General features: G+C 36.1%; 1 protein-coding gene across 6 annotated transcripts in view; it reads right to left on the bottom strand.

The window, feature by feature from the left end:
• The window catches only part of Naa35 (N-alpha-acetyltransferase 35, NatC auxiliary subunit), a 75,618-nt gene that overhangs the window by 47,444 nt on the left and 985 nt on the right, over nt 1-27,189 (bottom strand). The window contains exons 1-9 of one of the 6 annotated variants that reach the window (XM_033758797.1): nt 26,776-26,997; nt 26,552-26,694; nt 19,329-19,362; nt 16,120-16,234; nt 11,484-11,558; nt 9,226-9,393; nt 1,858-1,924; nt 1,738-1,781; nt 217-267 (exon numbers count right to left, since the gene is read on the bottom strand). In XM_033758797.1, coding sequence (XP_033614688.1) covers nt 217-267; nt 1,738-1,781; nt 1,858-1,924; nt 9,226-9,393; nt 11,484-11,558; nt 16,120-16,234; nt 19,329-19,362; nt 26,552-26,694; nt 26,776-26,846 — 768 coding nt within the window. In that variant the 5' untranslated portion in view covers nt 26,847-26,997. Of the gene's footprint in view, nt 1-216; nt 268-1,737; nt 1,782-1,857; nt 1,925-9,225; nt 9,394-11,483; nt 11,559-16,119; nt 16,235-19,328; nt 19,363-26,551; nt 26,695-26,775; nt 26,998-27,189 lie in introns of those variants that run through there. The other 5 variants (XM_033758798.1, XM_010605512.2, XM_010605513.3 and 2 more) reach the window with 5 other exon arrangements.

Here is a 27,189-nt window from a genome sequence, read left to right as displayed (position 1 = left end):
TTTTTTTTTTTTTTTTTTTTTTTTTTTAGTACAGAGGATCGGAACACTGGTCCTTGCGCTTGTGAGGCAGTTGGCAGAAACACTGAGCTAAATCCCCGGCCAGCAATGTCCAATTTTTAAAGAAATACCTTAAAAAGCGCTTCCATAAATTATAAAGCTACAACATTAAGAGGTAGACTTCTCCGATATAATCTACCAGAAAAAAAGTTCAATTACTTCTAGTTCAACTTCGGGATCTCTTTCTTCTCCTTGTCGACTTCGAGTACTCTAAAATTTTAAAAAAGATAAATTAAAACAAATACAATCCTGGAGAAATATTAGATTACAAACATACAAGGTAAATAAAACACTAGGTTGACTAAATATAAGACAAGGATCTACTTTTAGGAAAAATACGGGGAGAAAAACAAAGCCATGTCCAGTATTTATTTCCCTCCTATTAATGTTATATACAGAAAGCTTATTTTAAAATAAAGATCACAAAAATAACCAGGAATTCAAATGGCAAAAGCAAAACAATAAAATAACATAGGCAAAAGTATATGGTATACAGTCCTACTTTCCTATGAAAGGATCTATGAATTGCAATCACTGAAATTCTCTAAATTAACCCTCTTAGAAAAAAAATCAGCAATCTTTAAAAATCATAGAAAAATAAAGTCTCATGGTAAATACTAATACAATAAAATGCAATATAACTTAATACAATAGTTATAGGTATTTCCAAGGCAGCAGCACAGGAAAATCTGGTTTCTGGTCCTGAAGCTATTACACATATCAAGTACATACGCTTATGTAAGACTGAGATATAGCTAGCTTCCCTTGATGCCTTTGAGCTGTACTTTACTCTACCAAAAGTGAAGCAGCATATGTGTTTTGTTTTGTGTACTGGAGATGTAGTCCAGGGCCTTGACACTGAGCAACATCCCAGCCCTTTTGTGTTTTATTTTAAGATAGTCTCACTGAGTCTCCAAATTGCCCATGCTGGGCTCCATCTTGTGACCCTCCTGCCTCACCTCTCAAGAGTGCTGGGACTATGGGCATGTGCCACCACACCTGGCAGTGTGCGTTTAATTGCCTAATTCCCTGAGTAAGAGCAAAAAATTTAAAAAGAGAAAAACAAATTTTTCTCTCGCAATCATACTGCTATGTAAGTGTAAATTAACAACACAAAATATAACATCTTTCCCTTCTTAATCTCTATGAAAAATGAATCACCAGGGTCAATACAGCTGAAGGCTGTCAGCATGGCTTTCAACAAACAATAACATCGCTAGGCCCTTAGTTCCCCTACTGGACAGTATTCTCAACACTGCATTCGTTCCTACATCTACAGAGGTGAAGAGGACAGTCTTTACCTGTGAAGAACTTGACACTAGAACTTTAGTGCAGAAAAATATATTCTTAAAATAGCCTACTAACAGACAAAACGCTGACAAAAAACTGAAAGAAATGAGGTACATTTTCAATACTTGAAATTGAGATTAGTTTATCAAAAACTCCTATTAAGTGTTGAGGTTCACTAATAAATGGCTACCTGTAAAAGAGAGATACATGGTTCTCTCTGTACTAGCTAATTGTATTTAAAGTTAGCCTGACATTTAGGAACATAACAGCCCTACATCAAATTTCAGAGAAGGGCTGGGGGTTTAGCTCAGTGGCACTGCGCCTGCCTTGTAAGCAATGTCCTGAGTTTGATCCCCGGTACCAAAAAAAGTGCAGCATAGACATATGTACCTTTACTCTTCTTTGCATGTCATCCTCCACATCTTTTAGCATGCCTAGAAAGAGAAACAATTACCTTCCAAAAGAAAACAAAATGCAAAACTTGTAAATTACCTTTATAAATGGTTTTACCTGTAACTCGAAGATCTGTCACACTGTTAGCCATTTTAAATCCATAAGTCATTGACTGAAAATCTTCCTATAAAATAAAAGAATAATTAGGCCCTTTAAAATAGTAGCAAAACCTTTGTATTCCTCTCACAAAATCACTATGTAACAGGAGAAAAGAAATGGAATGTCACTCAGCTCGTCCTAATGTTGCTATTACACTTCTAAACTTTTCTTAGAGGAATATACTTAAATTGACAATGCAGTCTCTGCTCTTAATTTCAATTGCTTATTCTTGAGCAAGTTAAGTATATCTGCATTTAATATGTTCACTTTAAAAATAAGGCTAATGCTTATGAAAATTATCACAAAACACACGCCAGGGATTTAGCTCAGTGGTTCCACTTTCTGCCTTGCAAGCAAGGACCCAAATTCGATCCCCAGTACCAAAAAAAAGGAAAGAATGAATGAATGAACAAATGAATGACAAAGCAGTAAATCTCATTTATAAAGTATTGTCATACTCATAGGAAAATATACAGAATAATTATTGCTTGATGGCAGGGTTGCAAGACTTACTTTAAAAATAATATCTGCTTATACCCAGTTAAAACTGCAAAAGCTAAGTCTTCTCAAAATAGATTTACTCAAAATGATAGGAAAACCACGGTTTACAGCTCATGGTAAAGAAAAAGTTATTCACACACAGATTCTCCAGTCCTAAAATCATTTTTTAAATGAATTTACTGCTGAGTCATAAACAAATTATTTGCTGGAATCACTCTTTAAAAAAAAAAAGGAGTATGATTTGTTTTAATCAAGAAGTCATGTTTCTGTCACATAACTCCTATAAAAATGTGGAGAGAAACAACATAATGGTAGTTACTGAAGTGGTCAGAATTACAACAAAATTTCTAGGTCCTCAACACACACAATGAGCATCAAAATTCATGTTAAGCACTATATTCTCACGAACAGAGTAACAAAAAACACACGATATTATTGGTCTCAAAGAACTCACAGGCATTATACGACTTGTATAACTGAATCTCTTAAAATTGCAAGTCATGTTACAGAGCTATAAGCCCATCCTCTAGATGAAGTTTGTACTTTACCTCTACTTAGACAAGAAGTAAAGAGGGCCCTCAAGTCTTACATTAACATCCAACTTCCTAGCCACGTGCACCACTGGAAGATTGAGAGCAGGGAGCTATGAAAACAGACTGGTGTCACTAAAAGATCACTCTGGAAGTTCTGTAGACAACCGTCAGTGAAGACCAGATACTGACGGACTCCAATGAATAAACAGATCAAGCATGAACTGACGGTGAGTTGGATTAGGACTGTGTAACACTGGGATTAAGAAATCACTGAAAATCAGGATACATTTAAAAGGTAGAGATGAATAGGAGTAGGAGGAAAACTATTTATAGTAGGTTTCATTTTGTTTTTTGCAGACAGGTCTTGCTTACTATATTTCAGTTTGGCCTCAAATTCACTACGTAGCCCAGGCTGGCCTCAAACTCATAATTCACCTGCCTCAGTCTCCCAGAGAGCTGGGACTATAGGTGTGTGCCACCATTACTGGCTCATCCTTAGGGTTTAAGCATTGACAACTCACAAAAGATGGTATTTCTTGAGATGGAGCAGACTTTGGGAAAAGCAGCTTTATGGGCAAAATGGCTTACAAGTTTGACTATGTTAAATCAAGTGAGTGCCTTAGGAAGGCATCTGCTTTGGTCCAGAACGAGGAGTTAGGACTAAAGATGTATCCTGGGACTCCATCAGTGTACAGCTGGTATTAAAAGCCACAGAACTAGAGGAAACAAACCTAGAGAGGGTACAGAGAAGCAGAGGGAAGCCCAAAGGAAATGGACTAACCAGGGATGTGGAAACAAACCCAAGACTATAGCGTCAAGCATTTCAAATGTGGCCAAGTGAGTCTAATGATGCACTCAGGTTACAGAGGGAATGCTGGGAACATGGGATTTAGAAAGATGGATAAAGACCAGAACTCTGTAGCAGTAGCAAAGAATGACCATCACAGAGTGGGTAAAGAGAATGTAAAATAAACCAATGTTAACAGCACATTCAAAGGTTTTTACTATGTGGATATGAGGAGCCCTGGCATCAAAAGAATTGAGGTGTTCTGTTCTAAAATGAATGATATTAACCTGCTTAACAAAGGAAAGCTTATTAACTGCAGGAAACAAGGGACAGACTCTAGGACACAAATAAAGGAGCTGACTGAAATTATTTTAGTAATACTTGATTTTAAAGGGACAAAAACCGGACTACACAGATAACGATACACATAAGCACGGTGACAGCTGATATTTCAGTACACTAGGAAGCAAGCTGGTGGTGAGGAGACTAGCAATGGAGGGCTGAGAAGACAGACGTGGAAAAGTCAGATTAAAGACGAGAAAAGCAAGCACTCCACAGAAGCGCCAGCTAGGATCGTCCCCATCCGAGAGCTGAGCCTTAAAGTGAGAACACATGCACAGATGAGGGTTCTCTCCAGCAGCTTCTGCTGCTTGGGTACTTTGTCAGGTGACAGAAACGACGGGAGGGGTAACAAAGCTAAGGGTATGGGAGTGATTCCAGCCACTGACCATGGAAATGAGGACATAAGGAAAGTTAACAGTAAGACTGGCAACTTCTATGAACTGGAGTTCACAAAAAACAGGAAGAACTGGGAGAAGTACAGAGAAATCAAAGCAAATAAAAACACTTATCGCCTCCAAGAAAAGAAAAATTTTGTATGAGCAGAAGTACAGCATACACTACTTTGACTCATCTGCCATTCATATTTATACAATCATAATTTCAGCTCCGATTTTAACCAAAAACTGAATTACTAACTGGGGAAAGGAGATAATGTGTGAACTCTAAATTATGACATGCAGCTAAAATTGTGAAATCTTTATCCATAAATGAAAACATAAGTTTCTTATCCAAAAGTATCAGAAAATTAAGAAAAAGCTAAAATAATATTACTAATGAAACCAGAAGGGAAGAGCAAAGAGCTATATTTCAGTGTCTTATGCCTTTTAAAAATACATACAAGTACTGTACCATTACTTTTGTTAAAACATACATGCACACCTCAGTAAAAATTTTCAAATAACAAAGCTAAATATGACTGGATTATCTATTTTCAGAAGATAACTGATACAAATATGGAAGACTATAGAGAAAAAACAGCCAGAAAGAGGAGCCAAGAAAATCTCACAGGAACTAAACCTAAAGCAACACACAAACTAAAGCCAAGAAAAAAAATGAGAGAAAAGAGGAAACCAAGCCCAGATTCAAGATTTTGGCAAATTACATGAATATAGATGTAGGGGCAAAAGAAAATAAGCAATCAAAGATAGCAGTAAAGATGTTACTTGGCAAGATAGACAAACGAGAAAGCAGTTTGACAGTTTTGGAGGAATTACAATTCTCATTTTTCACATGTGAGTAAAATATTAAGGGGATGAAAATGTCTCAAATTCAGGAGACCTATCTGAGAGTAAAATATTCTGGCAACTAGGAACTTCAGCCGCACCTAGGTCAGACAAATAAATGGCATGTTCATTAGCCTTAAATCAGTAAATCATTCTTATTCACTCATTATGAGCTCCCTAAAAGACTTTTCCTAGGCAATCAGCATTTTTCTAATTATAAAACTAAGATATACTTAAGATCTAGAAAATCTGAAGATCACTGAAATAGGAAAAACAGAATCTTTCCAGTGCAGAAGTTGACCTTAGGTTATATTTCTAGTTTATTTTTATGAAGTTGGCTACACTGTTTGCTTGTTTATTGAACCTTTTAAGGTATGCCTTCTTCCATGCACACTAACCACTCTCCTTCATTAAACTAACGGCTATCAACATGTGCACTAAATGATCCAGTTACTTCAACTATACCCCCCGTGACACATTTTGGTTGGTATTACTGTGAGCGTTTACTACTGAAAACTCTTGATTAACAGATTTGGGCCTAAAGTGCTACATTTCTAATTATTTCTAGGGCGGGGGATTTAGCTCAGTGTTTCGGCCACCTGCCACACAAGCACCAAGGGCCCAAGTTTGATCCCCAGTACCAAAAAAAAAAAAGTCATTCTAAATATTTCTATCACGCTGAGATCTAGAGATGCAATAACTGGTTTAAATGTTATCAAAATGTCAAGCTTCTTGTTATATACAGAAATTCCTTTCCAAAATAGCTGTGTTAATGCAATTTCACTGGTAAAAATTAAAATGCCAACATTAAGTTAAATATTCTCATTTAAAATTGTTAAACATGGGCTGGGGATTTAGCTCAGCGGTTCGGTGGCAAAAAAAATTTTAAACTTGAAAAGTAAACTGATTAATTTGTATTTCCTAGATTATACTGAAGCTAAATTTTCTACCATTTAAATTCTCCATCCATAACATACATAAAAATCCAATTATAATTTCTTCTAGTACTGAAAAATTTGGTTTATCTTAAAGTAATACAGACACATAATAAATGCTGCAGCAATGGTAGAAATACATATTCCTCAGCCCTAGGTATCCAAGTTATCTCCTGTGTATGGAAGATCTCCCCTAAAAAAAAAAAAAAAAAAAAAAAAAAAAAAAAAAAATTAAATTCTTAAAGTATACATGCTTTTCTACCCGACTTTTCTTTGGAGATGTAATGTTAACTGTATATATAAAACTGTACGTTTAACTTTTTATGCTAGTGTTAAGGATCAAGCCCAGAGCCTTGCACACTGGTAGGCAGGCATTCTAACACTGAGCTACCTTCCCCTAGCACCAAATATAGCACCTTTTAATGAGTCTTCTATTGAAGAATACTGACATTTCTAGATTTTAATTATTACAAACAGTATCACAATTAATATCCTTGGATAGAGGTCTTTGTGTACAAGGGCAATTATTTGTAGGATAAAGTGCTGGAAGTGAAACTGGTGTGTCAAGATATGTGCATTTTAAATATCAGATACTATCATACTCTTCTTTTAAAAAGAGGTAAGGATTTAAAATCCCTCAAAAAGCATGAATCTTGTTTACAGAATGCTTAGTGTCAAAAGACATGTGAGCGAGTACCAGACTTAGAAAATCCTCATTTTCCAACCATCACAGTAAAGACTAGTCCAGGCAAGTATCATTGGTGCATGTTAAATTTATGGAGAGAGATTAAAGAGCCAGGTATTTTTGTAACCTTAAAGAATTTCCCAGAGGACTGCTTCAAAACAAGAGAAAAAAACACGAGCAATATAGTAATAGACAACACCTCGCTGGAGTGGTCAAATAACAGCACCACTGAAGAGCAACTGGGCACTGTACTGTACGGATAAAATACCCTGAGAAGTACCCAGCATCACATCAGGTTCCAGCCAGAACTGCCAGATCTAAATTTAATCATGAGCAGGGAGCACGCAAAACCCAAATGAGGCACATTCTATCAAAAAGAGGGGAAGCAAGAGGTCACATACTCAAAAATACCTGTATCATTATGCAAAGAAAGCTGAGAGTCTGCTCTAAAGGATATTAAAGAGATATGTAGTTAGATGTAGGACACAGTTCTAGACCAAATTTTGTACTGCAGAAGGAAAATAATGTAAGAAAGTCTGGGTCAATGGATGGTCATAAAACATGAAAAGTGCACTGATACAAGAGATTTGTTGAGGTTGGTACTTGTGATGCGTTTGTGTAGAAGTACTCTTTTCCTTAGGCATTTAAGCAAACGAGATAAAAATGTGTGTCACATATCCACTGATGGTTCAAGGAAACCATTAACATGCGGTATAAAAAATTTCTAATCTTTGCCAGTAACACATTAAAAAAAATACCTCACCATTTTAACTTGCATTCTCTTAAGCAAGATTAAACATTTTTTGTTTGTTTTTTTGTTTGTTTATTTTGAGACAAGTTCTCACTATGTAGTTGAGACTGACCTGGAACTATGTAGCCCAGACTGGTCTCAAACTCAGTGATCCTCCTGCCTCAGCTTCCCAAGTGCCGGGATTACAGGCGTGAGGCACCACGCCCAGCTAAACATTTTATGTTCAAAGGTCATTTTATTTTCTCTGAATTGTCTTTAGCTGATTTTTAAATATTTTTGTATATTTACAATATTTCAGGCCTTTTTTTTGTGGTACCAAGGATCAAACTGAGGAACTTGCACTTCTAAAGCAGGCATAGTGCCAATAAGCTAAATCCCCAGCCCTCAGGACTATTTTTTAAATGAATCCTTTCTCTAACCCACTGATTTTAATGTCCTTTTAGGTATATTTTTTAAGTATTTTTTCATATCTGTACAGTATTTCTCTTCTCATTCATTAACATAAACTACTCTTTTAAAACTTCCATTTAAGGTGCCGGGGATTTAGCTCAGTGGTTCACTGCCTACCTCAAAAGTAAAAGGTCCTGAGATCAATCCCCAGCACCCAAACAATAAATAAATAAAACCTCCATTTATACTGATAAGTTCTATAATGACACACATATCGATACAAATATTTAGCTAAGTAATGAGTATTTAAAAAGCAGACAGTATTTCATTACTAACTCAGAACCCATACACAAAAATCATACAATACAAACATGTCCAATCATATTAGGTACATATGTAATTATTCTCATATACATAAAATATATTTAGGAAAGTTTTACCTACAATATATGGAGTCACTGTTGGAGCCTGAGATATTTTGGATCAGAAAGAGCATTCAAAAGGAACTTAACAATTTCAACAAATGGGAGAATTCAACAAAAATAGTTAGTCATTATTAATAACTACACATTCAATCTTACTTTCCCTTACAGTTATCAGCCAAAAAGTGTTCTTTATAAGAAAAAAAATAAACTAAAATTTACAGCACTTCCTTGTGTGTGGTACGGAGAATTGGAGGAAAACATCTCTAAAACATCCTTCATTATTTTCCTCGGCTCCTCTTATCTAAAGGACTGAAAACAGAGCCTTTTCGTTAGGGTAGGGGCTGTACCTCGTTTCCTGTGCTAATCCCCACAGTCCCCAGAATACTCTTCTGCACACACAGACATTCAGTGAATGGGACTGACAGAAGAACACGTAAGATAAAAGCCCTTCGCTGAACACTGGGTTACTTTAGCCAATATATTGCAAATAGTAATAGCACCGTTTTCTCGAGATGAAGCCTTACTATGGTATCCAAGCTGGCCTTGAACTCTTGCGCTCAATCTTCCCACTTCAGCATCCCATGCAGTTGGGACTGTAGGCACAGCATATCCATGTCTAGCAATAGTGTTGCCTTTAAAAGCTATTCTTAGCTATACATGCACACAAGAATAAGTACCATAAAAACATTTAAAAGTATCACAATGAATAAAATTGTCAATGAGCTTCAGGAATTCTTATATTTAAAAATCTTACTTCTTCAAAAACTGCAGCTTTGTTTACTTTTTCCCTTGCAATGTCACAGATTTTCAAGATTCCTAGAGCAAAAGCTTTCATAGCAGGATCTTCTATAAAGTCTGGATTATGAATATAAAGGCATGTAAATACTGTCTGTGCCAAGGAATGGCCTTCCAACCAGGTTATCTGTAAGGAAATAAAGGTAGGTGCATATTTACTGTTAGAGCCTGTAAAGTTTAAACTGATCCAACAAGAGAGACAGACCTGAGTCAACGTAAGATTGACCAACAGATTTAAAAAGTAATTAAAAGGAAGGTTAGAAAAAAACAGTTAAAATTCACTTTCACTGAAGTTTTTTAAGAATGATATATAGGCCGAGTATCCCTTATCTGAAGTACTTAAGACTGTTTCAGATTTTGGAGTTTTCTGGCTCTGGAATATTTGCATATAATGTATAGGTTTTGCATCCCTGGTCTGAAATCTGAAATGCTTCATCAATAAAATGCACAAAGTGATGAATTCATAATTTTAGAACTAATCATGTTCTTTGCCTCTCATCCAACTCTTTTTAAAGTTCACTATCACCAACTCATCCAATAGCATATCGCACCTAGTTTGTTGCAGGAAATTATGTCATGGTTTTCCTACCTTTCTCTTATTGCTAATTTAATGCTCCAAACCAGGAGGATCTTTCTATAACTCAAGGGTAAATATTCCACACTAACACTGTATGCTGGCAATACCAACAATAATCAAAACTGAGTTATGATTAGATCTCAAGGATTACACCGAGTAGTTTGTTATATTTTATATAATTTTTTCCTAACACTGAGGAAGATGGCACATTTCTCCTTTCATATGCAACGAATTTAATTCTAATTTAATCATAGTTATATTTTAATTATAGTTATATTTACTTCTATTTTACACTAACACCCAAGAATTCTGCAATGGAGCAATGCATACACCAGTTTGTTAAAAAATAAATGGATGTGAAAAGTATTCTAGTTAAGTTGTATTTGGAATAACTATGTTGCAGGAGAGATTTTGCAGATTAAAAATCTTCCGCCTTTGAAAGCCCAGACTCTTAAATGCAGTCCTCCCAAGTGTCTCAAATAGTTCCTCAATTATGGCAAAACTCCTTCCTCTGTTTACCTTTCCTTCTCTAAATCTCACTCTTCCTATTTGGCCCCTACCAATTTCAGCCAACAGCTGTTCATGAATCCCCAAACTGGACACTTTCACTGGGCCACTGCCACACCATACATCCACTCTGTCTCAATACTATTAACCCTCTTGTCACATGCCTACCATTCTTGAGTACTTCATGTCAGTGTCACTTCCTTTCCACAGGCTTTACTTCCCCACCCTCGACATAACTGTCCCCTCCTTTATGCCCCACAGAACCATTATGAAAACATCTACATGTTGTTAGAACTACTTCTTTGCATATCTGCCCCCAGCAATCTTCCCTCTCCCTTCCCTACACCACTAGGACTGTAAACTGATAAAAGATACTAAAGATATCTTTGAGAAATTCACTTTTGGAGGACAAAAAATCGGGATTAGAATTCTGGCTGTGCCCCTTACAATGTAACCCTAAGCAATATAAGAAAAGACAAGTAGCTACAAACATAAACCTAAGTAAAAAAATTAGGCATGTAAAAAACTATGATGTGCATACTTCTAACACACTTGGCAATCAATTCTTGCTGAATTAATGTTATATATTTCTAACAATGATAATTTAATGCCAAAAAGGATGGTTAAATGGGGGAGGAGCAAAAATAAAAAATTTTCTACAAATAAACAACACTGCCTAGGGAAGACACATATCCAACAAAGATAAATCAGTAAAATATTTACTTCACAGAAAATCTACATATCTTCATTCAGCTTACCACAGTTTACCCTAGATTAGAAAAGAAGTTTTCCAGGACAACCCAAATCTGCCTTTGTTTCAATTATGTTTATCTCCTGGAACCCAAAATTAGTTTTATTTCTCTGGGTAACTTGAAAACAAAAAAGGATATTCAATATTACCTTCACTGAAAAAAAGAAATTCCTTTACCCAGAAAATCGGAGCCCTAGGAGCACCCAGATGGAAGATGAAATGCTGTTTTCTGTGGTATGAATTAGCATGTTCATCTTATATACATCTTATTAGACTCCACATTACACATACTTCATGTTCAACACAGGTATGTATTTTAAATTCAAAGATTCAGGTGAGTCACAGATTTTTAATTAACCAACAGTCTTATTTTAATTCTTACCAAACAGCAAAAACATGTATCCATTATCCCTATCAATTCAGGCAAGGTGAGGTCTTTAATTTTAATGGTACCATCCTAAAAAGGAGGGAAAATGAGATATATAATTAGAAATTTTAATTTATGGTTATTATGTACAGTAGCACTTTAGATTTCAAACCTGATATGTAAAATAGCAATTCTAAGAAAATTCTGCTTCATCATCTGATGTACCAATAAACTCAATAAAAGAAAAACAAAAAAAAAACCAAAATACAGCTTTGACTGAGAAAGTAACTGAAATAGCTTTGTACTTCTGTTTCAAGTTTTCCTCCTTGGTATACTACCCAAATATTTGGCTACTGTTCTTGAAATTTGACTAGGGCAAAATATTGAATCATTAACACATTAAACTAGTCATGTTATTCTCTTTTCAAACATCTGACCACTAGGTCTAATACTGTAATTTGGAAGGGAAAGAAATTTCTTAGCATTTGTTTTTCTATTTGAAGACTTTAAACTATGAAAATGTTTAGTATTTTTATTTAGCTCCGGTTAGCTTTAAACTCTCTCCTAGGATTTTATGGAGGAAGATTTAACATGGCACAGTTACAAAAAATAAAAACTTGAAACATTGGATATTTTTTTTAAAAAAAGTATTAAATTGTATTCTTAAAATATTTTTAATTGACAAATAATTATAGAAAAATGTATTTTAAACAGGCCTTCAATAAGAAAAATCAAAGCCTCTACTTTGAATAGACCTTTAAAATGAAGTTTAAAAATCAAATCAAAAAGTATTTTAATAGCTTGTCTATCTTACGGCAAAAAACCGAGACTCAGAAGCATTGCACTCAGATGTAAGCTAATCAAATCCCCGACCCAGCCGCCATCGCTCAAGCGCCGGGAGGTAGGCTGGGCCCTGATCCACCACGGGAAGGAGAACCACGCCTGCTCCCGACCCAGCCGCCATCGCTCAAGCACTGGGAAAGTAGCCGTGCGGGCGCCCCTGAACCCCCATAAGCCCCCCCACCGCACTCTCAGACCTCCCGACTGTGCCAGTCTTTGGACCCACTCTGCAGAGGCACAGGTGGTCATCAAGGGTATTTTTCCGAGTTCCCAACTTTGAACATCTTTAAAGAAAGGGCAGGGGAAACGTGTAATAGAACGTTGTGGAGTTCAACCATTCAGAAGGTTCGGGAACTCAATCTGGGCCTTGCAGCCCGAGGTCAGTCAGCGTCATGGGGTTCAGCCATCAGCTAACTAAGACCAGGGGACTTGCATCCTCGCTCTGTCTGAGCCATTAAATGGTAAATACACTATACTGAAATTTTACTCACTGCAGACATGTTCTGGACTGCTTCTTGATTTCAATTTAATTCAAATGATTTAAAGGTGATAGATTAGCAATTACCACAGGTGGTCAGTGTCCAAGTTATGCTTGATCGTAATTGTGTTGCTGATTGTATCAGTTGGCATAAAGCATTACGGTTGATTTGATGAGCTGTTTCTCTGATGTTATGAAGATAAGAATGTCTGTGGATCGTTAGAGACACAGAAGCTAGGGTGCAACTATATCAGGAAGATTTGGGTGATAATCCAGAGATTAAACCAAGGACAGTCTGACAACAAAAATTAAAATGAGAAAACACTTAAGCAAGACACAGGACAGACTTCCAGTTCATCAATGGCAAACAGTAGGGCAAATGAGGATGAAAAGCCTGACAGTGAACCACCAGGACACCCTGAACTCAAAGCACAGGAAGTAACAAAACAGATCAATCAGGCTCTAGAAAAATTCAAAACAGAAATAATTTCCCAGAAAACCATAGAGATAGTGAGCAAAATGGAAGTTGCGATTCGAGACTCTAGAGCAGAAACTGACAAAAAAATAGATGAGCTCAGGACCATGATAGAAGCCATGAAGACTCAGCATAAGAAAGAAATGGAAACAATGAATGCCCAACATAGGAAAGAAATGGAATCCATAGAACAGATTCAAACAGATATCCAGGAGATTAAACACTCCAAAGTGTATGCAACAGAATAAAAGAATGCGAAGATAGACTCTCAGATATAGAAGATAAGATTGCAGTCAGTGACCATGAAAAAGAGAGGTCTCTTAAAAACAGTAAAGGATCATGAGAAATCGATCCAACAACTCCTAGATGATGCAAAGAAGAATAATATAAGACTGATAGGAATCCATCAAGTAGCAGGAGAAAATACAAATGACTTTAAAAAGCTGTTCAAAGAATTAATGACAGAAAACTTCCCAAACAAAGGAACGCCCATCAGAATCACAGCAGACTTTTCAACACAAACCCTTGGGGTAAGGAGAGCCTGGAATGAGATATTTCAAGTACTAAAAGAGAACAACCTCCAACCTAGACTGATGTATCCAGCAAAACTCTTTCAAAATGGATGGGGAAATGAGACACTTCCACAACAAAGAACACCTGAGAAACTACATGAATACCAAACCAGCACTACAAGGAATTCTAAACAAGATCCTAGAAAAAGAATGAAGGCAACACCACCATGAGGGCCAACAGAGCAAATCAAATAGGCAAGGAAAGAAATTAAAAGGAGAAGGTGAAAAAGTAAAAAGAGTCAACAAAAGGCCAATAACATGTCAATAAGAAGTCAGTACGTATCAGTTATAACCAGCAATGTCAATGGCCTAAACTCACCAATCAAGAGAAATAGACTTGGCAAATGGAATAAGAAGCAAAACCCAACAATATGTTGTATACAAGAAACACACCTAGTGCAAAAAGAAGCCCACAGACTGAAAGTGAAAAGACAGAAAACAATTCTCCATGTGACAGGAGCCCAGAAAAAGATAGGGCTAACAATCTTATTGGCAAACAAAGTAAATTTCAAACCAAAACTGATTCTAGTATTACTGATGTAGGACGGTACTGCATCATACCTCTATGAATGTAAAATATCTTATACGTGCTTTATCAGAGCTACATTTAATGATATTACTCTAGAATGTTCTCTTTCCAGATGATGATTAAGATGCTAATAAAAAAAATGGTGCCAGGTACCACAACAGCAACAGAACTTTGCTGTTTTCTGGATATTATTCTTTTCTTTGTTTCTTTTTGTTTTGTTTTGTTTAATGGAATGTGCTGAATGTCTATAATTTTGTTGAGATGACTGCAGAACCTGGAAAAGCTGTTGCTGCTATCGATGCATAACATACTGCTATTATTAGTCTTTTTAAATAAATATAAATATAAACATATATACACACACACATATATAAATTGAATTTGGGGAAACTAACGATGCTGCCAATTTTGGAAAAAGTCATCCCAATTTACTGTGTTGAGTTGGCACTGTACAGAAATGGACAGCCATATTAGTCTAGAAATGTTAATTTTTATTTTTTTCCACGTATACAGGGCTAACACATCGTACTAAATATGTAAGGTCATATCTACGTGGGTTTGATTACAGAAACTAATAAAGTATTCTCTAATAAAAAAAATAAGACTATAAGAGCAAGAAGCAATTTAAATATGTTCAGGGACCATTTTCATCTCCAGAATTAAGGATTATTTTAATGTTACATCATTGCCTTTTCTCTTTTACTTTCTAGTTTTATTTTAGGATTCCCTATTTTTAATGTTCATAGATTTCTTTAACTGAAATACCGAATGGTTTCTTTGGTGTGAAAAACTATAATAATACACAGGATCCTAATAAGATAATTAATAATGTGAAATAGGAAGTAAAGGGCTAAAGGTGTAGGGAAAGTGGGAAGGGGGGGGAAAAGGTAATAAGGAGGGCAGGGACAAGGGGAAAAAATGAGAATCAAGACCTATTATGTAAAGGTACAGAATCCCAATGATGAATGTAACTGTATTGTATACCTAAATTGTACCAATAAACTCAATAAAAAGAAAAAAAAAAGTATTTTAATAGTACAGTTCAAGGCCGGGCATGGTGGCACACACCTGTAATGCTAGCACTCGGGAGGCTGAGGCAGGAGGATCACTGTGAGTTGGAGACCAGCCTGGACTACACAGTGAGTTCCAGGTCAGTCTCAACTACATAGTGAGACGCTTCTCAAAAAGAAAAAAAAAAAAGTACAGTTCAAATTAATTCAAGTATTAATAAATGTGACTATTTTAATGACTTGAAACTATTTACCAAAAAAAGATACTTTAAAAATACTGTACTTTCCTGAAGCTCATTAAATATACTACTTGTAAATTTTGTTTGTAATATCTATTTACTAATCTTTGTTCATAAAACATAAAATTAAACTGTGGCAATGACAAATTTCTAAATCAATTCTCAGTAAGTAAATTTTAAATTTATAACCATAACCATTTTGCTTAGTATATAATTAATATATTACATGCACTCTCTAAGCCAGTTATCCTGGCATTGTATATTCTAACACAAAAATTATTTTTAAAATATAAAAAAATACAAATTTAGAACAAGTTTATAGAAGACCTCAAATAATTTCTAGATTTCAACAGAAATAGGTAACTAGAAATGTTGTAACTAATTCTTAAACATTTGAGATGCTTTTTAAAAACATACTTTCAGTGAATATATTGTTTGATTACTAAGCATGATATTTTAACATACAAAAAAGATCACAGAAAACACAAAAAAGTATTATGGCGACTACCTTAATAGCTTGTTCAAAATTGAGAACTTTTCGGTTAACTTGGTTTCCAATCATGCCAGCATCCATCTTGGGATCCATCATTTCAATAGCAGACATGGCTTCAAAGAGACCAAATCTGCAAATAAATAAAACCCACAAATTGTTTCTGCACCTAAATTCCCACAACAGTAAAGAAATTATCAGTAATTTTAACAACTACAACATTCTACATAGTCTTTCTAATTTGGTAACACTTCTATCTTAATTAACCAAAAATGAGAATTCTTTCATGTTCTTGCCACTCAAATTATTTTTACATGTACTATGGGGAAGAATTTAAATGTTTTATATATGCTTAAAGAAAACATTGTACATTAAAGCTAGACAGGGTGGCACATGCCAGTAAGCCCAAAACTCTAGGAAGCTGAGGCAAGAGAATCACAAATTCAAGCCCAACCTGGGTTACATAGCGAGTTCAAAGCCAACCTGAACAGCATAGCAAGACTCTGTCTCAAAAAAGGATGCACATTAGAAACTTTGGGGAATAAAAGGGATAGATCATAGATTTCACTCTGCCTTCTTTAATTTTCTGTAACATTCTTAAAGTCATATTCAGAATAATCATCATAGCATGTAACTTTTTGTTTTTATTTTCATTTCTTAAAAGAATTCATCTGGCACCAACATACAATGCCCAAAATTTTGACAATTATATAATGAAAAATAATTTGGAAATCTCAAAGCTCTGGTATTTGTTGCTGATCCGTCACAAAAGTAGATAGTTGCGATATACTATAAACTAGTATGTATAGCATTAACTCAGATATGCTTCAAGAAATGGGAAAGGGGGCCGGGGATTTAGCTCAGCGGTTCGGTGGCCTGCCTTGAAAGCACAAGGACCCGAGTTCAATCCCCAGTAACAAAAAAAAAAAAAAAAAAAAAAAAAGGGAAAGGAAAAGACTGAAAGAAAGCTTGAACAGCCAGCCATCAAGCTAATGACTTCACTACACTACAGAGAAAATAAAGACACCTTGCCTATCATACTAAGTACTTTCTTTCAGATTGAAAAGCAGGAATAAGACACCAAAAAAGAACTTTACACGGGCCAGGGATTTAGCTCAGTGGTTCCCCCGCCTGCCTTGCAAATGCCAAGGACTGAAGTTCAATCCCCAGTACCAAAAAACAAACAAAGCTTTACAATAGACTTTGTTCCCTTCAATCCCTCTACGTTTCTCATGTTTCAATCTAAGATATTCTGACAATATGATCATATAACAATATTACTAAAGATAATTCTCATCTACAAATTTGACAAATGTTAACCAAAACCCAAATGGAACTTTTCAAAGAACTTGCCAAGCCAAAAGAGAAGTATGCAAGAATAGAAGAGAATTCTATCAATAAAAACAATACAGTCACCAAATACCACACAATACTATAAAGCTAAAATAATTAAAGCATGGGGGGGTATTATGTACATGTGCCAACTCTACACAAGGAATTTAAACATTATGTGCAACAAACACGCACTAATAAAAAATAATCTTTTCTTTTTTATTTTAAGTACATTCACCATAAATATGATCACAATCATCATGGAGAACTTATACCCCTACATAGTATTATCTTAATTTTGTTTTTTCTCACATTCTCCTCTCTCAACCCTTTTTCACCTCTCCATTTACAAAAGCTATTCCCACTTTTTCCTTCCATTTTCTTTTTTTAATCTTTTTTCTCTTTTTTCTCTTCTCCCTTCTTTCCTTTCCCATTTAAACAAGTTCTTCCTAACTTCCCAATAAGTAGTCTCTGTTTTGCTCCTTATTTATACTTTGGGTTTCTCATACAAGAGAAACAATGCAGTATTTAAAACATGTGTACCCGATTTATTTCACTTAAAGAGTATGGTCTCAAGGTGCATCCATCTCCCTAAAAATGTCTTGAGTTTATCCTTATGGTAGAATAGTACTCCACTGTATATAAATACCAAATTTTATTTATCCCTTCATCTACTGATGGGCAAATGGGCTATGTCCAAGATTTAGCTATATTACAAATTTTAAAAAGCATTCTAGAACACAAAAATCAATGGAAAAGAATATAAACAGTCCAAACAAAACAAGTTTTTTACAATAATGGCTGGAATTTCAAATCAATGGAAAAACAGATTAGTTAGTAAATACTGTTGAAGAAAATGTCTAAGCATCTGGAAAAAGTGAAATCTTTGATTCATACAATTTGAAAAAAATAAAGTCCAGGCAGATTTAAATTCTAAAACAAAAACAATTAAAAACTACTCAATAATTTACAAAGCTTAGGAAAAAGTTGGTAACACCAACTGTGGAAATACTTTAAATTCTCAAATGGATCAAAAACATCAAATTCTTCACCTGGTAATTTGCTAGCAATTAAAGATCTGTGGTTCCACACCAGACATACTAAATATAGAATTTCAGAGGTACCAACCCCAGCAATGTGTCTTTTAAAGCCCTCCAGATGATTCTGATGCACCCTAAAATTTGAGAAGGAATTTCAGGCCCTACACCCCCATTGTCCAATCTTGTCCATTTACTAACTCAAGATTTCACATTCCTAACATTGAAAATGAAGACTGTCCAGTATAGAAACCGAGGCTATCTATGGGAGTACAAATACAATTAAGCATTTCCTTTTATTTTTTGTGGCACTGAGGATAAAACCTTAGGGTCTTCCCACTGAGATACATCCACAGTCCCTTTTCTATTTTTTTATTTTGACACAGATCTCACTAAGTCACTAAGCTGCCCAAGCTCAGCTCAGACCTTGAGATCCTCCTAACTCTGCCTCCTCTAGAGTACTCAGATTACATTCATGTCCCACCACATCTGGCCTATTTCTTTTACAATATCTATTCCCAGGGATTCTCAATAGAGGCATTCAGTCACCTAATATTTGGTCATCAACTAACCTATCATATGTAGGATACAAGTTATACCTTTACTTCAAGATATTCCACATGTAGTACATCTGCCCTCAAGAAAGGAACCATAAGTCACTGTTCTGCTAGGTAAAACCATTTCACTTCACAAGTAGGGTCATCTAAACCAAAAAGTTCACCAAAATTAAAAATAGGTTCATATTTTTAATAGCTTTAAAATATAAATGTATCCAGACTTCAAATAAAAGTATTCCACATGAGAAAAAAAGACTGAACTATCACAATACACTATTTCAAAGGACACATATATACTTACAGCTTATCATGAAGCAGTTCTCCCAGCTTTAATTCTAAAAAAAAAAAAAAAGAAAAAAATCTTTTGTATATATTTACATCAAAATACTTACAGCATCATGAAGCAGTTCTCCCCGCTTTTAATTTTAAAAAAAAAAAAAAAGAGAAAAATCTTTTGTATATATTTACATCAAAATTTTCAATTCCAAACAGGTATCCTTAAAAACATCAGCAGCTAAAGAAATGTGTCTGCACTGCTATAAAATTAAGAAATTATCTACTCAAGAGTACCTAAATATCAAGATTACTATAAACCAGTGGTAGCTAGCCTATGGCATCTTATTACTGTTTTTTAAGACAAAAGATATTAACGTGGAATTGTTTTTTTTTGTTTTCTAAACTAAAACCTCAGTATTTAGGTTTAAGTGCAGTGTTGGCATTCTGTCATAAATAAGTGGGTTCTGGGATGCAGTTTGGCAGCTGGTGTCTAAAAGATTCACTGCTATACTATACACCACAGTGATTTAGGAAAAAAAAAAACTTTTTAGAATTAACAAGTAATCCATCATGAGCCATATCAGAATTACAAATTTAAAAATCATTTCTGAATATCTCAAGTATATTTTCCCTCATAAACTTTCAATTGCTATTTCTCAAACTGCGCTGATTATCCATAAACTAGTCTCTCTTTGATCTAGGAACAGTATCAAGATCACTTTTTACACTTGATCTTAGCCAAAAGGCCGAGAAGCGATAAGATCACTTTTTAAATTATATTTTGTTCAAATAACGTAGAAAACAGCTAGCCGTGGTGGTGCACACCTATAATCCCAGCAATGAGGAGGCTGAGGCAGGAGGTCTGCTGTGACTTTGAGTCCAGCTTGGACTGCACTGCACAGTGTGAGGCCCGCCTCAACTACATAGCAAGACCCTATCTCAAAAAAATGACAAATAAATAAATAGGAAATACTCGAGTAAACAACTAATGAAAATGGTGTCCACTCACTATGAAGCAGCGTCTTCAATCTTGCTACACTTTAGAATCAACTGGGGAACTTTCTAAATTTAAATGTCAGGACCTACACCGTGGTTTTAAAGCACTCCAGGTTATTTTGTGTTTCGGTATAAAGTGGGAACCACTGCTAGCTATATTAAGTAGCCTAGATATTAATGGTCAAATCCTAAAGTATAAAGTCTCCAAAACTTCATCCAATTCTCCTAGCTAATAAATTAAATAATATTAATTTATGACAGTTCTAGGTACCACAAGGAACAAATGAGAAGCATGTATAAAACATGACAATAAAGCCTAATAGAGCACAGACTAATAAGCCACCAATTATCAGAGTAGCCCAGGAAATCAGCAGTCTATGATGCTGGATTACTAACATGTTCTTTGTCTTTTCCACTGTGTTAACATTTACACTAATGATGCAATGGGAGAAAGGGGTAGAAAAACCAAGCCAGTATCGATGGGCAAAACTGCTGCAGCTTTAGCACAAATCAGGGCAATGGTCCCAAGCTTACTTAGTAGGGTACTTTTCACTTCCATACCCTTCCAGCTTAAAAAGACAAAATCTTTTTCATCACACTTAATGTCTTTGATGGCTATGACTCATAGGGAAATAGAATTCAAAATTATAAAAAAAAAGTATAGTGACACCGCCTCACACCTATTGATGGTTACTATAAAAACACAGAAAATAGGAAACTGTTGAGGCTCAGCAGTATGTATCTTAAACCACTCAAAGCAAAAGGAAAATTAAAAACATGGAAGACTAACTCAAACCATAATTGTACAGATTCAAAATGTTTGGCAATGTTGACAACTTTCATTCTTATTCTCTTAAGGCATATGAATAGATGTTACGAGAAAATCCAACTGTGGGTTAAGAGTTTCACAGCATCTTACCAAGGACACATTTCTTCCACCTTGGACATAAACAGTGAATCAAGGTTTTTTTCTTTATATACTTTGGCATTCAGCAGTGCTAAGCATTTAATGTAATTAACCATTTTCCTGAAGAAATGTACTCCAACAGGACAGAGGGAAAAACAAGCAAAGAGGAAATGCTGCAAATACATTTTAGCATGTGATAAATGAGAAGATCATCTGTAAACCGGTGCTGTAGGTTTGACTAGATTTTTTCATATAATATTTTAAGCAATGTTTAGGTTGTGAGAGGTCCTATAAAAGCCCTATAATCCATAGTATAGCTGATATCCAGAGTCATTGTATAAATTATATTTAAACAGAACAATTAACATTACTCCTAGGTAAAGGCGGCCAAATGAACATATGCAACCACCTTTTATTTCCTCTAGAAATCCCATTAATACAAAAGGGATTTTTTTTAAAAGGACAAAAAACCCCAAAGAAAAACAGGAAAAGTAAAAAATAACATTAACAAAATTTGTGAAACTTAGACAATTTAATTTCTTAACAGACCCAAGAAAACTGAATTCTCAAGCCAAACGGGGGACCTGATTTATCACTTATTTTGAAAGTGAGAGTAAAGGGCTAAAATTTGGAGGACTAAGCAATCAGATTGTCCCAGAGACCTGCCCAAATTTATAGAGGATAATACCCCTCTGTCATCCCAGGCAACCCTGAAGGTTTTCTTTGGCAGAGGGTAAAAACAAAGTTTCCACAGTAATTTGAAGGTCAGAATACAGTACTCGAAAGACTAAGTGACTCTGTGAATACCCCAGACTAACCCATCTCTCAAGTCAGGCAATCAAGACCTTTTATAGGTAGCAAAATGCAAAGTTTAAATCCAGCATGGTTTGCCAGAGAAGGAAAGTCTCCAAGCACTACTTAAAATCATAGCTTCCCAGAGAAGGTAAGCCTTAGCGGTAATCATATTACTTATTAGGGAAATTAACAGTGTTGGAACCATAGAGTCAAAATAATTTGGAAAAGAAACAAAAGATCAGTTACAGAATACATGGAGAGAACGTGTGTTCCCTGCCAAACAATAAATGAAAGAAATGACAAATTACAAGTTCGTATTTGATGAATAACTAAGAGAATGAGTAAGGATGCACATGAAATTAACTCTGTCATCAGTAGGGAGTTGTTTTTTGTTTTTTCCAGTAGTAAGAATTGAATCCAAAAACCTTCACAATGGGCTGCAGCCTCAACCCTTTTCATGTTTTATTTTGAGAAACGGTCTTATTGAGTCACTAGGTTGCCCAGGCTGGGCTTGAATTTTCAGTCCTATCTCAGCCTCTCTGAGTGCTAGGTTTACAGGCACGTAACACCGCACCTGGCTCAGATTATTATTTAGCAAGAAAAAACAAAATCACTGACCCAGATTGAGGGGGCAGGGAAGCTTCCTTCAAGAAGCAACATGTGAGCTGAGGTCTGATTGATGAGTAAAAGTTAAGCCCCCCACACAGAAGCAAAGAAACTTTTAATGAGGAAAATGCTGAGCTGGGTGGTACACACCTGTAAATCCAGCAGCACTTGAAAGGCCAAGGCAGGAAAACTGGCATGAGTTCAAGGCCAGCCCAGACTACAAAGCAAGATTGTGTCTCAAAAACAAAGTGAGGAAAATGCACATGTAATGGATCTGGGCAGAAGAAGGGGGAAGACAGGGACAACAAGGTATAACACTTTCAAAGTCAAAAAGGTTAGGGCAGAGAGGAGCAACAGAGGCCGAAAAAGGTAGGCTGGGCCAGTTCATAAAGAATATACATCATTCCTTTTAAGGAAGATGGTCCAGCAGAAAGGTGCTCCTATCACAGATTTGTGTTCTGAAAAGTTCACTCTAGTATAAAGTGGAGAACTTGCTAGAAGGGCCTGAAAAGATGCATATAGGACAACTGTTACTGAAATCTGAGACTGAGACACTAGCTTAAACTGGGAGAGTATGCACAAGGAAGACAGAAATAAATTAGAGACATACTGAGGTGGCAGAATCAACAGGACTTGCTGACAGATTATATGTAAGAAGTAATGGAATATAAGGTTTTAAGTTACATCCTCCACATTTGTGACACCTAAGTAATGGTGGCATGTGCTGAGACAGATAAACATAAGTCCTCCCTATTTTAAGGGTAAATTGAGGAGTCTGCGGCACAACAAGACGACCACTGTTATCTACCAAACTCCAAGGAGAGACCTAGATTAAAAATATGAACTTAGGAGTCATCATTACTGGAGTGATAATTAAGCCAAGGGCATGGGAGATATCAAATAAATACAGAATAAGAGCCTAGGGCTAAGCCATCCAGTGACTTCATCCAAAGGACTTATTTCTTAATCATTCAACAGGAAAACACTTTCTGAAGAAATTTATACTCTTAAAATTTATCTTAACGTTAAGTCTGCAAATCTTAACCTCAATAAGAAACTTTTAAAAATCTGCACTTATTTGGCCCCAAATGAATCTGTAATGTTTGACTTATTAGACAAAAACATGTTAAAAAAAAAAATCACCAATCTAGCCAAAAGCCATCATACTATTGGACAGTTGAAGAGAATAAATGTATTTCTAAATGGTAGCAAAGTTTATTTGAAAAAGTAAAAGTGAAGCTTGAAGGAAAAACTGACTCTGCAGAGGAAGCATGGAATAAAAAAGTCAAAAAAGCAAGATAAAAGTATAACCTGGAGGACGCAGGGCAGGCTATCACAATGAAAGCCATGACAGCCCATATGTTTTAAACTAAAATTTTAGAAAGGGACCAGAACACAAGTCTAAAATATAATCAAGACTATGAATGATTATTTCAAGAAGGAAAACAAATTACTAAATCAAACGCTCTAAGCTGTCAGAAGTCTGTAGCCCCAAATCTCTATGTAAAAGAAGATTCTTTCTATATCAACTTTTTGTTCCAAAAAATATACCTCACATTTATGCCACCTGAGATAATGCCAGGGCTAACTGAGGAAAAGAGGACAGCATGAATGGCAACAAAATAGCATGCACCCCATCACAATCCACAAAGTAGAGATTAAACTATCTCTACTCAAAGTTCCTTAGACAAAGAAACAGGGTTGAATTATGATATAACAGTAAGTCACACTGAAGCAGCTCACCCCTCCCAAAATTAGGCTCAATTCTCCCTACAACCTCGAAGCAAGGAATAGAAGTAAAATAAAAGTCAGCTGAGACTAAATTCTTCAGACTCAATCTTCAAACCATGGTATGCACAACTGTGGGAGTTAGGCCCCAAGGTATTCAAACAAACAGGATAAAAATTGGTACAGCTGCCTTGTGTTAAATGTATGTGATAAACTGGGAAGAAAAGACCTTGAATAAATGGCAATACAGTGTAAACCACTAACTTTCCTATAATTCCTATGATAAAACACATGTATGAGCTCCTCTGAATGCTACCTGTAAGTCTTGGGAAGAAGGGGAAGCTGAATAGCATATGTGCTCATTCTTTTCGGTTGTCACTGGGGGAAATGATGAAGAAATTCCTCCCTCTCACGTTCCTTTCACCACTCTAGCATTCACCAATCCAAACACATCAATTTATCACATGTAACCTTTTTATTCCACTCTAGAACCCAGTCCAAGTCCTTATCACCTCAAACAGGTAGTGACAAACCTTGTGTCTGAGGGTATAGGCTCTTGTTATTTCAACAATCATAAATTATGTTGCTTTCATACACTTACACCACCAAATTAAATACCATGAGTAACAATGGCTACCATCACCAAGTGCTTATTAGAATAGATCAAGTACTTTACATCTACCATCTCATTTAATCACTTTATAAAGTAGCAGTACTACTTTACAAAGAACTCTAAGACTCAGATTAAACTACTCAACTCAAACAAATACCTGAATTGAGACTTTTGCCCATTTCTTACTCAAAAGCTTATTTTGCTATTTATGTACTGAGAAGATACTGTCCCAGTCACTGTACTAAACATCCAGGGCAATATGTTTTCAATCTTAGCCTCAAAAACCCTTTAAAATGTCCCATGTTGGCCCAGGGATTTAGCTCAGTGGTTCTGCCACCTGCCTCACAAGCACAAAGTCCCAAGTTCGATCCCCAGTACCAAAAAAAAAAATTTCCCATGTTCATAAACCAAGTTCAAATCAAGAAAACAAAATGAAAAAACTGAAGGACTTCCCACTGGAAAATGTTCTGCAGCTAAGCACTTACTTCCCTAAACTTAAAAGCTCTCACTAAACTCTGGCTCGTACAATTCATCTCAGTCATGACAACTCCCTAACACACATCTCTTAAAATCAGGGCAAGATATATATGATCCACTTAATTGTCTAAGACTTCTGAGCACAGAAATAACTCTAACTTACACTTCTTTCTCTGTGAGGTAGACACATACCGGCAACTCCCAGTGTAATCTTCTTTCCACTATCTTAGTGAGACATACTTTAACTAGACAAGTATTTCAAACAGTAAAAGGATAGGCATGGGATTTTCTTATACTCAGTTGGCTCCATCCCACCTGAAGCTGCTCCAGGCTTCACCCCGTAAAAGCACTATTCAAACACACTCCACCTTATTATTACCAAAGGAGCCAGTGAGCTTCTTGAGAAGACAGAAGCCACCAGGTATGAATTCCTCCATCTTTCCTCCCCAGCCACTTCAGAGTTACACCTATATCTTCATCGCCCTAACCTCAGTTCTTCTGGGCTCCGTGTGTAATCCTGCTTTCCCCTACCATGTTCTTGATCCCACCCTCTTTGCAGTCCGAGATCTTTAGTATCTGGTTCCTTTCTCAGTTTTCCTCAAAGCCTTTTTCCCTTCAACAAATGAGCTCAATCTTTTCCCCAATCATTTATTTTCAAAAATGAATTCAGGTCCTTGTGACTGGAACTGATGGGGCAGTGGTACAAAACTGAAGCCTGAGTGGTAAGCAGAGCCACAAGGATTGAGTGACTTTATTCTACATGCAACAGGAAGCCACTAGTGGATCTCAAGCAGGGTTCTGACCATTTCCAAAGCTAAAAATACTTTTGGTCAACATAAGCAGTGTTTCCACAATTAGAAATTGTTTTAGAAACTGCTGCAATGCACCGTCTTACCTCAAGGTCAGGAAAATGTAAAAGGACACACTGTCTCAGCATCTCTAATGCTGTTATCAAACACATACCGGCTTTAAAGTTAAAATCACAGAGCAGAGAGTAAGTGTGGTTAACAAACTTGATGAACTACACTTACCTGTTGAATTTTTCTCATGTACTAAGTAAGTTTAGAAATCACCATCAGTTTTACTTCTCAACTTCCGAACTTCTAATCCAAAAATCCCAACTCACCTCGACAAGCGTTTTCAAAATCCTGGGTTATGTCCACCCAGCTTGTATTGCTTTTTCCCATTTTCTCAGGGACACTGAGCTCCCATCCCGAATCATCATCGTCTACAGAAGCTTTCATAACCATTATTCCTGTGAAACGAACGCTGGTGTAAAAGAGAGGATGTAGCTCTCAAGACAAAAACATGTACAAAACCGTTTGTTTAAGTACCAAGCCAAAGACTTACTAAACTAAGGTGAACGCTCCCGAGTCTGAGGATGGTCGTGCACAGGCTACCCCAAGGCAATTAAATCTCATGTTAACACCACCGAGTCTCACTAATGCCCGTCACCTACCGTGGCTCATTACTTTGCTTTCCTACGTAAAAACGAAAAGAAAAATCACAAAGCACCCCACCACTGGCCTAAAAAGAACCAGCTCCGGAGAGTCCAACTCCGCACTGCGGCCATCAGCGGACTAGCGGCACCGACCAGGACCCCGGGCGCCCAGGCGCTCCAAAGGCAATTATCTCATGTTAACACCACCGAGTCTCACTAATGCCCGTCACCTACCGTGGCTCATTACTTTGCTTTCCTACGTAAAAACGAAAAGAAAAATCACAAAGCACCCCACCACTGGCCTAAAAAGAACCAGCTCCCCG

Source organism: Fukomys damarensis, unplaced genomic scaffold, assembly GCF_012274545.1.
Source record: "Fukomys damarensis isolate Sample0158 unplaced genomic scaffold, DMR_v1.0_HiC HiC_scaffold_4, whole genome shotgun sequence".
Classification (NCBI taxonomy): domain Eukaryota; kingdom Metazoa; phylum Chordata; class Mammalia; order Rodentia; family Bathyergidae; genus Fukomys; species Fukomys damarensis.
The sequence above is the reverse complement of the archived record's forward strand: the minus strand, read 5'-3'. Positions and strand labels throughout refer to the sequence as shown.